The 15,200-nt window shown below is 34.5% G+C and overlaps 1 protein-coding gene across 1 annotated transcript; it reads left to right on the top strand.

The window, feature by feature from the left end:
* Nucleotides 1-6,470: 6,470 nt before the first annotated feature.
* LOC118481842 lies at nt 6,471-8,419 on the top strand. The gene is made up of 3 exons (XM_035977144.1): nt 6,471-6,732; nt 6,792-7,114; nt 7,172-8,419. Exons 1-3 carry the CDS (start codon nt 6,471-6,473, stop codon nt 8,417-8,419), a joined length of 1,833 nt encoding a protein of 610 aa, XP_035833037.1.
* Nucleotides 8,420-15,200: the final 6,781 nt, after the last annotated feature.

The raw sequence follows: 15,200 nt of genomic DNA, 5'->3' as shown, positions 1-15,200 counted from the left end.
AAGAAATTTTATACTTGCATTTTAAACGTATCATTTTATACCAATTTTACAAGTTTTGGTATAGCTTACTATACAGCCCACACAAATTAATTATATAAAATCGATATTCCTACATATTAATAAGTACTATTTTCAAAATTTTAAGATACTACTCATATATACCAATTTTTATAAGGACATAAATAAAATAAAATGTAAACTGTATTTTCAGTTTATCTGAGTTTATATTCATTCTTTTGTCTTGGAATATAAGTTTTGTAATCCTTAAGTTCTTGTCATCTCTAAGTCTCTAACTTTAGAAATATCTTACAGCCAGAGCTGCGTGGATTTTGTCTTTATGTTTTTTAAGCAAATAAGTTAACAATAACTCAATATATACTTGATCCATGCTAGGGCTATAAACGAGTCAAATAAACACAAATAAATCTTTTTTCGTGTGTGTTCATTAAGAAAATAAAAGTGTTCACAAATTATTGACTGAACTTCTCGAACGATATTTTCTATTCGTGCTCGTTCATTATGGAAAGGAACGTGTTCGTGTCCATCTTTGTTTGTTCGTTATTTTTTTTATGACGAAAACAAACGTTCATGAATATAAATGAATGTTCACGAACACATATGAACATGAACGCATACAAAAGAAATTTGATATCTTTCGTTACAAACATTACGTAGATCCACCCAAAATATACTAACCTAATTATCCAAACATACTTAACATAATCTTGATAAACATAATTAACATACAAATATCGACCCAAAAAACAAATTTCTCATATTAAACTTAAAGTCTTCACTTAATTCACCCAAAATAAACTCGAAACCAATCATCAAGACGAAGCCGGTGGTCCTCGAGAAGACGACGTCAACGATGATAAATGTTTAAAGTCTATGATTTGTGAAAGTTGTGAACCTTAAATTACTAAAAGGTATGTCATATCTAATACACTAATATTTATTAAATATTTTATTAGTGAGAACTTTGAAGTATTTAAATAACATATAAATATTAGAAACCCTAATGAACTATTAAACACAAATGAATCTAAACCAACACAAACCAACATAAATAAATGAATGTCATGTTCAGTCGTTTAACTATTAAACGGACAAAATTTTCGTTCGATTTCGTTCATTTACTAAACAAACGAACTTTCCACTGTCCATTGAACGTTTGATTCATTTGGTGCCATAATAGTTGATTTTCTAACTTTAGACCACTCATAGTGGGGGGGTTTTGGACGTTTTTTCCCCACAAACACCCCACAACGCCCAATTACCGCCCCCGGCGTTTTTTCAAAAGAAAATGCACACAACGTTCTTTTTTCCACGCCTCATGTTCAAGATGTTCGGCCAATGACATCTATTCATTTTTTGTTTGCCCAATACCTTTTTTTAATGGTTTTTTTATTTAATTCTATTACACATCTTTTAACATAATGGCCCACAATGTCCACATTCCCATATCCCAACTACACTCATTTTAGAAAAAAAAACGTTCCATAATACCTTATTACTGACTAAACTGTCGTATGATGCAAAACGCCAAAAAATAAAAGCATTATTTGTATCTTTCAGTACAGATCACATGCTCTTAAACCCTAAAGAAAGGTATCATAATAATATAAAATCATTCCACAATCATATTATAGAAACGATGTCAGAGTTAAGGACAGTAACACTTTCAACACAGAAAATGATAATCACAAAAAAAATAAATAATATAACAATATTTTATTACCATCCGGTCAATTCGAAAATATAATCTTGAAATGAAATGAATGAAATCTTTGATTATAAGCAAATATGGTTTGCTTCCAGGTACGCCAATGAATCAATGATGATCATTGCCCCTCACCTTCCCTTTCAAACACCAAGCACAAGGCTAACACTTGTCATCGGCTGCTAAATGTCTAACAAAGAAGTAACTTAGGCTACACGGTATGGGGGTCGGCCCCGGCCCGTCACGGGTCGGCGACGGTCCAAACACCGTGCCGCCCCCTACCGTCCTCGTCCTCTCCGTCTGAATGTAGACGTTGGCGACGGTGCGAATGTGGTGGGCCCCCTTCATTTGACCGTTTGAATTTAATTAAAAAAAAAAACTTTCCAACGGCTATTTTTTTAAAATACACCCATTTCACTTCCATTTTTATAAATACTCACTTCTTTAACCCCAATTTTCACAACTTTTCACCCACTACCACCCCATCTCTCTCACATTTTATAAACCACTCTTCCTTTTTTATAAAAAGTCATCATATTTTGTATCATTTTTTACCCGCTTCCACCCCATCTCTCGCTAAAAAATTATCATGGCTTCACCCGTTTCTTCCATTTCTTCAATTTCTTCTATGTCTTCATCGTCTTCGTCCGAGTGGTATTCATCATCTTCGGAAGAGGATGTTATTATGCACAACATGATTATGAACGCGGCTCAGGTGTTCATGTCGGCCGCTGAAGGGTCGTCCCAACCGCTAACCAGGCGAGCAAAATATAACCGAGACCAAGAAGGTATTTTATTTTTTTTTCCTTATGTTTTATATAGATTTTAAAATGTATGTTTTAATTAATTTCATTTATGTTTTGTTCTAAATTTATAGCCGGCCACGATAAACTAGTAGCCGATTATTTTGCCGACGATAAACTAGTACATTTGGAACAACACTCAAAACGAACCCGCCCACCACATGGAAGACGACGACTAGTAGTTTATTTTAATATGTTAGGATATTTTTAAGTTTTTTTTTAACTTTAGGTTTTTCATTTTATGTTTTTTTTAGTTTATTTTTTTTAAGTTAATTTTTTTTTTTTAAGTTTATGTAATGTTTTTTAATATTAATGAAAATATTTTATTACTTTATTTGTTAAATGTTTAAAAAAAGTTGAAGATTAAAAAAAGTAAAAAAAAAATATAAAAGTGGTGGAGGATGATGACTAGGACCATCCTCCCATGCCCCCTAGTTTTGGAGGATGATCCATCCTTGGGAGGACTATGATGTGTCGCCTACGTGGCGGATCATCCTCCAAGGATGGTCCATCACCATACCATGTAGTCTTATAAGGGCATGTGTAGTCATAAAGCCCTTTTAGGGGCGTTATGTGACATGTGGCATGCCACGTCACCCCGGGGCTTTATGGGGCGTTATGCAATTTGAGGCCGTAGTCATAAAGCCCCTGTGTAATCATTACTCATTTTTTAATTTTTATTTTTTTTAATTCATTTGTAACTTTTTTAAAAATAAAATTCATTTAATTAAATAAAACAATATAAAATGTTAGTTCAAAATTTAAAAAATAAAAACTGAAAATAATAAAAAACAGAAAAAAAATAAAAAACAGAAAATAATAAAAAACAGAAAAAAAATAAAAAACAGAAAATAATAAAAAACAAAACAAAACAGAAAATAAAATATAAAACAGAAAATAAAATATAAAACGCAAAAAAAACACAAAACAGAAAATAAAAAAACAAAACAGAAAATAAAAAAACAAAAAACTGAAAATAAAAAAAAACACAAAATAAATAAAAAACAGAAAATAAAAAACAGAAAATAAAAAAAACACAAAATAAATAAAATCATCATCTTCTTCGCGCCGCTATAATTATAGCGCTTGAAAAAATTTTTGCGACATAGCGCCCAGGGGGGTGGTGTGCCCGGCGCCATAGCGGCGCTATGGTGGGCTATACCGCCCCACTACGTTCGACCTAATATATATCATTATAACATATCGCTATAATCAGTGGCGGATCTAGGATTCGCTCCAAGCGGTAACGAAATCGAAAAAAAAAACGTTAAATTTTTCCAAAATTTACACTAATTTTACACTACCGCCGGAACGCCAAGCCGTAGCGGACGCCACCCCTTACACTAATGTACATCCGCACCTGGCTATAATATATATATATATGATGAGTTTCATTATACAAAATTTTAAATTATTGTGAGAATAAATGTAACAAATCTAAATCATTTATTTAATATTCTTTATTACAAATACGTATACTAAACTAATTAGTTTATATGTTTCTTTTATAATTTTTAAACGTTTACATATACATGTTTAGGTTTTATAAATAAACACAAATTTTCATATATCTAATATAAGGAGAGAAGAACAAACATTGTAATTTAATAATTTTCTATGATATAAAAGTTTTTAACATAAAAAAAAATGAATGATTTATTTTATCTCTCGTAAACAAAAAGTAAAATCGTGTCCTCCTTGTAATCCTCTATACACCGTGTAACATGTTATATCGTTGGCTTAAACTAGTAAGATTACTCGCGCTATGCTACGGGGTTTAATTCGGCTAACCAAAAGAAATATGAGAAAAGAATATTGACACATGATTTACATCGAGTGAAAACCATAAAAATAAATTTACACTAATCAGTAGGGAGGACTGATTTTAAATTAATTGTAAATGAAAATGTAAATGCTATCTTAAATAAAACTTTAATTAAAAATAAACCTAAAACTAAAACACTAAACATAAAAAGGAAAAGTAAAAAATAAAAATAATAAAGTCCAAAAAATCAAATCAAGAAAGAAACAAAAAACCAATAGGATGAAAGCACTATTCGCACAACTTGCTGATTGTAATTTACGTCAAAACGAAGACCATCTGAAATCGTACGTAAAAGTAAGCACAAAAACGCATTATATTTGACCAAACTCATTTCCGAAAAATGTTTTTACGTTAAAACGTAGATTAACTGAAAACGTAGATAATAATAAACATAAGAACATATTATACTTGACCTAACTCATTTGTGGTAAAAATTTACGTCTAAACGTAAGACAATTTGAATTTACACGTAAAAAAAATTAAGGGGTTGTAGGGGATAAAAGTATACATATATTAATCTTGCACACAAGAAAATGCAATCCACTCTGTCTAAGCAAATGGAAGCTGTAACTAAAAAAGTTGTTTGCAGCTTTTGATCAAACTTACAACTAATCTCATGAAACTTGCTTAGTTGTTTATTATCGAATTTGAGTTTAATTTTATTGCATTTGAATCTGATGACGTCATAGGTGAGAAAATTACCAAACATTAATCCAACGAACAAAATATCATAAATTATTAAATTCCACCATAATTTCCATACCCATAAGAACAATTCCAAAAACAAAAAACAGAGCATGACAATGAAAGCTTAATTGCTTAAACCCACTGGTATCAAAGGAAAGTGAGAATCTTTATTAAATAACAAAGCTACTTACATATTAGGGGTGAGCAAGAAAACCGAAATAACTGAACCGTAACCGAATAACCGAAATAACCGAACCGAAAAAACCGAACCGAAACAAGAACTGACGGTTCGGTTTTCGGGTTTTTAATAACCGAAAATTTCGGTTCGGTTTTTGGATAAACTTTTTCATTAACCGAAAAAAACCGAACCGAACCGATAAGTTACAATCCATATATTTTTATGTTTAAGTTTAAATTGTTTAAATGTTTAACCCAATGTTAGTAGAAAATGTTAATTTTATTTTTGAATGTTAAGTGTGTATAATAAAAACATTATAACTAAAATGATTTATTATTACCTATAAGATATAACAAAATTTAATATAAAAATTAAATTTAATAAAAATTTTAAAGAAACATAAAAATAGATTAGAAGGTTAGGTGTATGTAAACAACATTAACTAAAGAGGTTAACTATAATAACTTAAATGTAAACATATAAAAAGATTGGTATAATATAAATTATACTTTTTATTTTTTGAATCTTACATAATTTTGTTCCAAAAACGAAATAACCGAAAAACCGAACCGACGTAAAAACCGAAAAACCGAAAAAAACCGAAACCGAATGGTTTTTAAAACACGAAAACCGACATTTCGGTTTCGGTTTTGATTTTACCCAAAAACCGAACCGAACCGAACCGTGCACACCCCTATTACATATAAACAAAACAAGCGTTAGATCTCGCCGGAACCTTAGAACTGCCGTCGACACAGCCGCAAACCGCCACAACCCTCGAGACCCACCTGCATCGTCATTCAACACTTCCAAATCTATTGCTTGCAACCATTCATAACCTGATACATTGTAATAAGTCTAGGGACTGAATTGTTACTTGTTAATAAGGTAGGGGTCTTATATGTTAGGACAGGGGGTGTATTAGCTGGTTAGATAAGTAGAGGGGGTCTTTGTGTAAAATGGTAGTTGGAGTCTGTTATATGCAGTTGAACAGTTGTAATGAGAGTCAGTTGATTGGTTGTTGCAATTCTTCTTCCTGTTGTTCTTATCATTGGTATCAGAGCAGTCGATTCTCGGCATAGCTCTTGATTCTTCTCAAATCAGCGATCAATTGTGCAATTTCTTAGATTCATTTCATAGAATTTGATCTTTGTTCGATCAAGTTCATCCGTAATTCAATTCAATCGGTAATTGATCATCGATTCGGTCAATTACACTCTCGTTTTCATCAAAACCCTAGAATCTGTGAGAACAATGACAACTCACAGCCGTTCCGATTCAGAAAAGTCCAATTTGGAAAAGACAGTGGAAGATCATAGTGTTACTCTGTTGAAGGTTGATGCGTTTATGCAGAAGTCTGAGCAAACTTTTGCAAACTTGAATGCCAATGTTCAAGCGATTTTGGCAAAATTGAATGGAGAATCGATCAGTAAAACAGTCAATAATACAGGGTTTGATCTGAATAATGCAATAGAAATGAAAGATTACACAGAATTGGAAAGACTGATTTTCCAAAGTTTGATGGAAGTGAAGTGGATGATTAGGTTTATAGATGTGAACACTTCTTCAATGTAGACGAGACTCCAGAGAATTTCAAGGTACGTTACGCTGCTATTCATCTTGAAGGAAAAGCAGTAAAGTGGCATCAAGCTTTCTTGAAGACCAAACCGGTGCCAATTTCACAAATAACCTGGAAAGAGTATTCAGAAGCCATTGTTTCTCGATTCTCATCAGTTCTGTTTGAAGATGCTATGGGTACACTCACTTCTCTGTCACAAACAGGATCCTTAGAAGACTTTTGTGACCAATTTGATGCTTGTCTTCTTAAGGTGACGATACCGGAATCATATGCTGTTAGTATCTTCTTAAAGGCGATTAAACCGGAGATTGGTGGACCAGTGAGAATGTTCCAACCAAAAACCATGAAAGAAGTGTTTTATCTAGCAAAAATTTAGAACACGACGAATACATCAGTGGCTAGCAGCAGGTATAATTCTAGTAGTCATTCTAGTGCTAATAAGAATGGTAGCTATGTGAAACCGCCTGTGAATGTTACCCATCTACCTTTATTACCAGCCCCACCTGCTACTAAGAAATTGCAAAACACTAAACAAATATCTAGTAAGGAAATAGAAGCAAAAAGAGCTAGGGGAGAATGCTTTTGGTGTCCAGAGAAGTTTACACCTGGACACAAGTGTCCCAATAAACAAATATTTGTTTTGGAGGTAATTGGTATAGATGAGGATAGTGATAAGTTGGAAGTGGTAGAACATATTGCACATATTAAACCTCATGATTGGCCTGATCCTCATATATCGATACATGCATTAACTGGAATGCAAGCCTTTTCTACGATGAAAGTTCTGGGTACAATAGGTAATATACAACTTAGGATATTGATTGATTTGGGTTCAACCCATAATTTCCTGAGTGAAAGATTGGCAAAGAAGTTGAAGTGTCATTTGAAGTCAATTGATAAAATGACAGTTGGGGTGGCTAATGGAACTGAGATTAATTGTACAAACTATTGTCCTAATTTTCAGTGGTATATGCAGAATTTATGGTTGACAACTGATGTTTTGGTAATTCCATTGGACAATTATGACATGGTATTGGGGGTTCAATGGTTGTTAACCTTGGGGTCCATTATATGGAATTTTGTGGATATGACAATGCAATTCAACATTGGTAATACTCAGTGTAAACTCAAAGGGGTTAACAACAATGAAATGACTTTGTGCTCCGTAAGTTCTATGAACAGCCTGTTAGGTCAAGAAAAGAAAGTGGTAGAGGCTCATTTGTTCAGTATGCAGCTGCAATCAGCTGAGAGTGAGTTCCAACATGGGACCAAGGTCTTAAATGTGATAGAAAGTAAAGATTTGCAAGCATTATTAACTGAGTATGAAGATGTCTTTCAAGTTCCTTCTGCCTTACCGCCAAAAAGGGAGTTTGACCATAGAATTTTATTAAAGGATGAAGCTAAAGTGGTGAATTTGAAGCTTTATAGATATCAGTCCACTCAAAAGGATGTTATAGAACAGTTAACTAAGGAATTAGTAGAGACAGGTGTGGTGAGGGGCAGTTCTAGTCCATTTGTTGCACCAGTGGTTTTGGTTAAAAAAAAGATGGGTCTTGGAGATTCTGTATTGACTACAGGAAGCTCAATGAGGCAACTATTAAGAATAGCTATCCAATTCCACTAGTTGAGGAGTTGTTTGAGGAATTGGGAAGAGCAGTGGTTTTTTTCTAAACTGGACCTAAGGGCAGGATATCATCAGATTCGGATGCATGAGGATGACATTCAAAAGACTGCATTCCGAACTCATGGAGGCTTGTTTGAGTTTGTAGTAATGCCTTTTGGGCTTACAAATGCCCCAGCCACATTCCAAGCCTTGATGAATCATTCTTTCAAGGAATTTATGAGGAAGATTGTTCTAGTCTTTTTCGATGACATCTTGGTTTATAGTGACTCACTGGATTTACACTTAATTCATCTCAGACAAGTTTTGGAAATTCTTAGAAGTCAACAATTGTATGCAAAAAAATCCAAGTATACATTTGGAGGTTCATCAGTGGTATATTTGGGCCATATCATATCGAATAAAGGGGTCTCAACTGATCCTAAGAAGCTGGAAGCCATAAGAAAGTGGCCTGTTCCGTCCAATGTGAAGCAGTTAAGAGGTTTTCTTGGCTTAACTGGATACTACAGGAAATTCATAAAATCATATGGGTCACTTGCTAAGCCTCTCACTGATCTTTTAAAGAAAGATTCGTTTGTGTGGAGTGAAAATGCTGAGTTAGCTTTTAATCGATTGAAAGAAGTATTGAGCAGTCCTCCTGTCTTAGCTTTACCTGATTTTACAAAGCCCTTCATTATAGAGACGGATGCTTCAGTGAAAGGAATTGGGGCAGTTTTGATGCAGCAAGGACATCCTATTGCATTTATTAGCAAGACATTATCAGCAAAGCAACAAGCTTTGTATGTATACGAAAGGGAGCTGCTGGCAATCATTTTTGCGGTCAAATATTGGCACCATTACTTATCTATGGGCCATTTTATCATTCGAACAGACCAGAAAAGTTTGAAACATTTACTTGATCAGAAAATCACTACACCACTACAACAAGTGTGGCTTTCCAAGCTGATGGGATATGACTTTGAGATTGTATATAAGCAGGGCAGTGAGAATGGGGCCGCGGATGCTTTGTCTAGAGTCCAGTCCTCTTCTTTGATGGCTTTGTCTTATAGCACATTTGATGATAGCATTTGGAAGAGGGTACAAGAGTCATGGAATAGTGATCAGAAACTTCAAACAGTTTTGCAGAATCTGAAGGCAGGAGATACACATCCAAGATATTCTTGGAATGGCAATGCATTGCTTAGGAAAGGAAAGGTAATGGTGGGCAAAAATGAGCAGTTACAAGGTGATATTATTGCATTATGCCATGCTAGTCCTATGGGTGGTCATTCAGGGGTACATGCTTCGGTTCAAAGAATTAGAGCATATTTTTTTTTGGAAGGGAATGCATAGACAGGTCCGAAATTTTATCCGAAACTGTACCGTTTGTCAAAAGGCCAAATATGAGACGGTTGCTTCTCCGGGTCTGCTCCAACCTCTGCAGATTCCGAATCATATCTTTTCGGACATATCCATGGATTTTATTGGGGGGCTGCCTAAATCACAAGGCAAAGATGTTATATTTGTGGTGGTGGATCGCTTAACGAAAAATACAGTCACTTTATGGCTTTATCTCACCCTTATACAGGAGCTCAGGTGGCTCAAATGTTTCTTGATCACGTATTCAAATTGTACGGATGGCCAGCGACTATTGTGTCGGATAGGGACCCGGTTTTTGTAAGCCAATTTTGGAAGGAGTTTACCAGTTTACAAGGTATCCAGCTGGCATTATCAACGGCACATCATCCACAAACGGATGGCCAGACCGAAGTCGTGAATCGTTGTTTGGAATCTTATTTGTGTTGTATGATTATGGATAAACCAAGTGCTTGGGTTAAATGGTTGCCATTAGCTGAATTCTGGTATAATACCAATTTCCATTCCTCACTGGGCATTACTCCTTTTCAAGCCTTGTATGGCTATCCACCTCCCTTGTTTGTTCCTTATATTCCTAGAGATGTAAGGGTGGCTGCTGTAGATGAGATAATGTGTGATCGAGAAGACACTATTCAGCTGTTAAAACATTCATTATTGAGGGCACAAAATCGAATGAAACAAGCAGCTGATAAGAAAAGAAGTGACAGGGAATTTCAAGTGGGGGACAATGTCTATGTGAAGTTACATCCTTATGGTCAAGCTACACTTCGATCTAATCATTTTAACAAGCTGGGTCCTAAGTTTTTTGGACCTTTCCTGGTAATTGAAAGAATAGGTCCAGTTGCTTATAAGCTGGATCTTCCTAATGATGTACAAGTACATCCAGTTTTTCACGTCTCGCTGTTAAAAAAAGCTAGAGGTGATGTGCGGCAATCTACACCTTTACCTCGTGGTCCTAGATTTTTGTTCAAGCCTTTGCACGTGTTGGAAAAAAGGATGGTTAAAAGAGGTTATCGTGCTTCAGCAGAGGTGTTGGTTCAATGGGATAGTTTGCCGATTACGAAAGCTACATGGGAGAATACGGAAGATTTACAGATTCGGTTCCCTGATTTTCATTTTTGAGGACAAAAATAGTTTAGGGGGGAGTATTGATACATTGTAATAAGTCTAGGGACTGAATTGTTACTTGTTAATAAGGTAGGGGTCTTATATGTTAGGACAAGGGTTGTATTAGCTGGTTAGATAAGTAGGGGGTCTTTGTGTAAAATGGTAGTTGGAGTCTGTTATATGTAGTTGAGCAGTTGCAATGAGAGTCAGTTGATTGGTTGTTGCAATTCTTCTTCCTGTTGTTCTTATCATAACCCTTCACAGCCCCAAGCGAACCCTCACGGCCACTGTCACCACAGATTAAACCCACTCCGACACCCTTCGCCTTCCATTTTGTCATAAACCACCAGATTCGGTCGGACCTGAGTTTGTTCTGCCACGTGTCTCACCTTCTGAGCAACCGTTATCACTGCTCGGTTGAGACCCACTATCGCCGGCCACACTGTACGATAATTTCGCCGGAGATAGATTGGTAAACAGTGAAGGCAGATTGGTAGGTTAAAATACATTAATGCCCTCACGTGGGCCTCACGTGACTACAATTAACTGAGAAAATTAATTGGGTTTGGGGTAAAGGATATAACATGTTAGGATTTGTAAACATTAGGTATGATTAATGTAATTATTAAAGATAAAGGACATTATTTGCAATAACATACATACATAAAGGACGAATTTTGTAATTTACTCTTAATAGTAATAACAATATTAATGTTAATCATAATAATATTAATACCACTATCACCACGATTTACTATTTATAGGAATACTAATAATGACAAATAAATAACCAACAAGAATAGATAAAATAAACAAGAATGTAAAAGTATCATAAAACTTTTTTTATTTAAGATATTTAACGAGAGTAAACTAAGTGAAAATAAGTTATAGGTAGAGCCGATAATCTATGTCACTCACCGTTAACACAACATCACTCGACAAGGAGTTAAAAAGGTTGGGTTATAAACACTCAACATCGAATCCCTGAACATCTCTCTCCGTGCAAGGTAAACCAACCCTAAGATGAACGTTTTGTATACAAATATCATGCATGCATGTTAAATAACTCGTCCAGGGACGGATCCAAGGGGTTTTTAGGGTTTCCAGGAACCCCCTTGGTTTAGAAAAAATGAAAAAAAAATTAATGAAAACCTTGTATGATATGAAAAAAATTAGTGATAACTTGTAAGAATCTACCAAAAGAAACCGGTAAAAAAAATTTTTGGATCCGTCATTGACTCCGTCAATACTAATAGGGTAATGATCTATTAATAAGATTAAAGCTTTTAAACACCTAAATTTAGGGAAAAAAAAGTCTTGGGTCAGACAACATCAATTATGTAAAAATGGTATAGATCTAAACAATAACAGCAATATAGCGACAAAACATGACAAAATCTTATTATTGACCCAAACCAGAAAAGTACCCAAACCAAACCCTAGATCTCAAGTAACTGAGATCTGTATGATACAAAGTACAGATTCAACAGATTATTAGATCTGTTGAATATGAAAAAACCAAATACAAACAATACAAGAAAAGAAACAGAGATCAATATGATCTCAAACACAAACAATGATCTCTAAACAGAGATCTACAACACTGGAGAATGAAGACTCTTCAAGCACCAGTCGAACTGAACAACTGATCAACTGATCAGTAGAATGAACAAGATGAACACGGAGATGAACAGATGAAACCCTAAGAAATATCTGGAGTGAATGATTGAACTCCTTCTCTCTCTTGTATTATATAGCTGGATATCAACCTGTTACAACAACCACCTTGCACTTTCACCAGAATAACAATAACAACCCTTATAGTTACATATAAGTCCTTGAGCCCATACGGTTATAACAAGAGCCCAATAACAACTTTATAACAAGTCCAACAACTTGTAACCAAGCCCAACAGGTTTAATGTATGAATTAATTGTAACAACCAATACCACATTTTAACATCCCCCCATAATTCATACATTAAACATGTCAAACAATCCTAACTTTCCACACATCTCATTGTGTTGACTGACACTAAGACCCTTAGTAAAAATGTCTGCTATCTGAATGTCAGTAGCAATTTTCTGTGGTTCAATTAAGCCTTTTACAATTTTTTCTCTCAAAAAATGTAAATCAAGTTCAAAATGTTTAGTCCTTTCATGGAAAACTGGATTGTAAGAAATAGAAATAGCTGACTTATTATCACAAAAGAGTTTAACAGGTAAAACATACTTTGACTTCAACTCTTCTAACACATTTTTAATCCACATAATTTCACATGTGGCTGAACACATAGCCCTATACTCAGCCTCAGCTGTAGATCTAGACACAACATTCTGTTTCTTACTTTTCCATGACACAAGTGTACCACCCAGGTAAATTGCAAACCCAGTGACAGATTTTCTGGTCACAAGACATTTTCCCCAGTCAGAATCAACATAACCTGTGATATCCAGGTTATCAGTTTTCCTAAACATAATACCTTTCCCAGGAGATTGCTTTAAATATCTCAACAATCTTAAAGCAATATCCAGGTGAACTTGAGTTGGTTTATGCATAAACTGGCTTAAAAATTGAACAGAGTAGCTTATATCTGGTCTAGTTAAAGACAAATATATTAACTTACCAATAAGTTTTTGAAACCCAGTGATATTATCCAAAAACTCAGTATCTTTACTAGTTTTACTAGTAACAAGATGAGATTGTTCAATAGGTGTTCCAACAGGCTTACACCCTAAATAACCAAACTCACTAAGAAGGTCTAAACAATACTTCCTTTGTGACAAACAAACAGAATCATTAGAATACAAAACTTCTATGCCCAAAAAATACTTTAACACCCCTAGGTCTTTTATTTTGAAACTATCACTTAACCCTTGTTTCACTTTTGTTATTTCAGGCATATTATTACCAGTGATAACAATATCATCAACATAGACCAATAACACCAAAAAACATCATTTTTACACATAACAAACAAGGAATAATCACACAAACTTTGAACAAAACCCATATCAACAAGAACAGAAGTCAACTTCTCATTCCACTGTCTAGGAGCTTGTTTAAGTCCATAGAGAGACTTTACAAGCTTACACACCTTAGTTTTTTCATTATTAAAATAACCTTGAGGTAAGGTCATATAAACATCTTCAGACAAAGACCCATATAAAAAAGCATTATTTACATCTAACTGATACAAAGGCCAGCCATTATTAACAGCAAGTTTAAGAACAATTCTAACAGTTACCATTTTAACAACTGGAGAAAAAGTCTCTCCAAAATCAATCCCTTCTCTTTGATTAAAACCTTTGGCTACCAATCTAGCCTTATACCTTTCAACTTCACCACTAGCCTTATATTTGATTTTATATACCCACTTGCACCCTATAGGCTTTCTACCTTTAGGCAAATCAACAACAATCCAAGTGTTATTTCTATTTAAAGCCTCCATTTCACTATTCATGGCTTCAACCCACCTAGGGTCTTTAACAGCCTCATTAAAGGAGTTAGGTTCAACAGATTTATTCAAGGATGAAACAAAACTAAAGTTGTCAAAAGACAACTTAGCATAGTTAACAACCTTTTCAATTCCATACCTAACTTTACCCTCAACAACATATTCATTAAACTTTTGTGGAAATAACACTTTTCTAGAAGATTTCCTAACTGTATTCTGTCCCTCAGATTGGTTGGTATCATCACTTGACCCTACAGTGTTGCCTGCCCCACCATTATTTCCCATACTACTACTACCTAACTGCTCATTTTCAGGTTGTATATCCTCAACACTTTGAGCAGCAGCAGATGTAGAGGGAGACTCTGGTTGCTGACCCTCACTATAGGGAACTTGAGCACCAGTAGTACCCTCTTCATCATTGGGAGCAGTTAGAACTTCAGACAATAGTGTTTCAGTAAAGTCAAAAAAATTAATATGGTTTAGATCTGTTTTATTAGGTTGTTCTTGTGTTAAAACAGTTTTAAAAGGAAAAACACTTTCATAAAATTTTACATCTCTAGAAAAGAAAACTTTTCTATTTTCTAAACTTAACAATTTGTATCCTTTTTTCACATTAGAGTAACCAATAAAAACACACTTATCAGCATGATAAGCAAACTTATCAGTTTCATTTAAAACTGTACTAAAACACAAGCATCCAAAGTTCCTTAAGTGACTAAATGAGGGTTTAAAACCATGCACAACTTCATAAGGACATTTACCTCCTAACACAGAAGTAGGTAACCTGTTAATTAAGTACACAGCAGTCAATATACAATCAGACCAATATCTAAGAGGTAAACCACTCTGAAACAATAATGCTCT

Source organism: Helianthus annuus, chromosome 9, assembly GCF_002127325.2.
Source record: "Helianthus annuus cultivar XRQ/B chromosome 9, HanXRQr2.0-SUNRISE, whole genome shotgun sequence".
Taxonomy (NCBI): Eukaryota; Viridiplantae; Streptophyta; class Magnoliopsida; order Asterales; family Asteraceae; genus Helianthus; species Helianthus annuus.
Note: the sequence above shows the minus strand (reverse complement) of the source record. Positions and strands in the feature narration are given on the sequence as shown.

Coding starts and splice junctions, on each gene's coding strand:
- LOC118481842 (XM_035977144.1), top strand. CDS start 6,471: ATGACAACTCACAGCCGTTCCGATTCAGAAAAGTCCAATTTGGAAAAG. Junction 6,733..6,791: donor GGAAAGACTGATTTTCCAAA/GTTTGATGGAAG, acceptor TCTTCAATGTAG/ACGAGACTCCAGAGAATTTC. Junction 7,115..7,171: donor AACCGGAGATTGGTGGACCA/GTGAGAATGTTC, acceptor GCAAAAATTTAG/AACACGACGAATACATCAGT.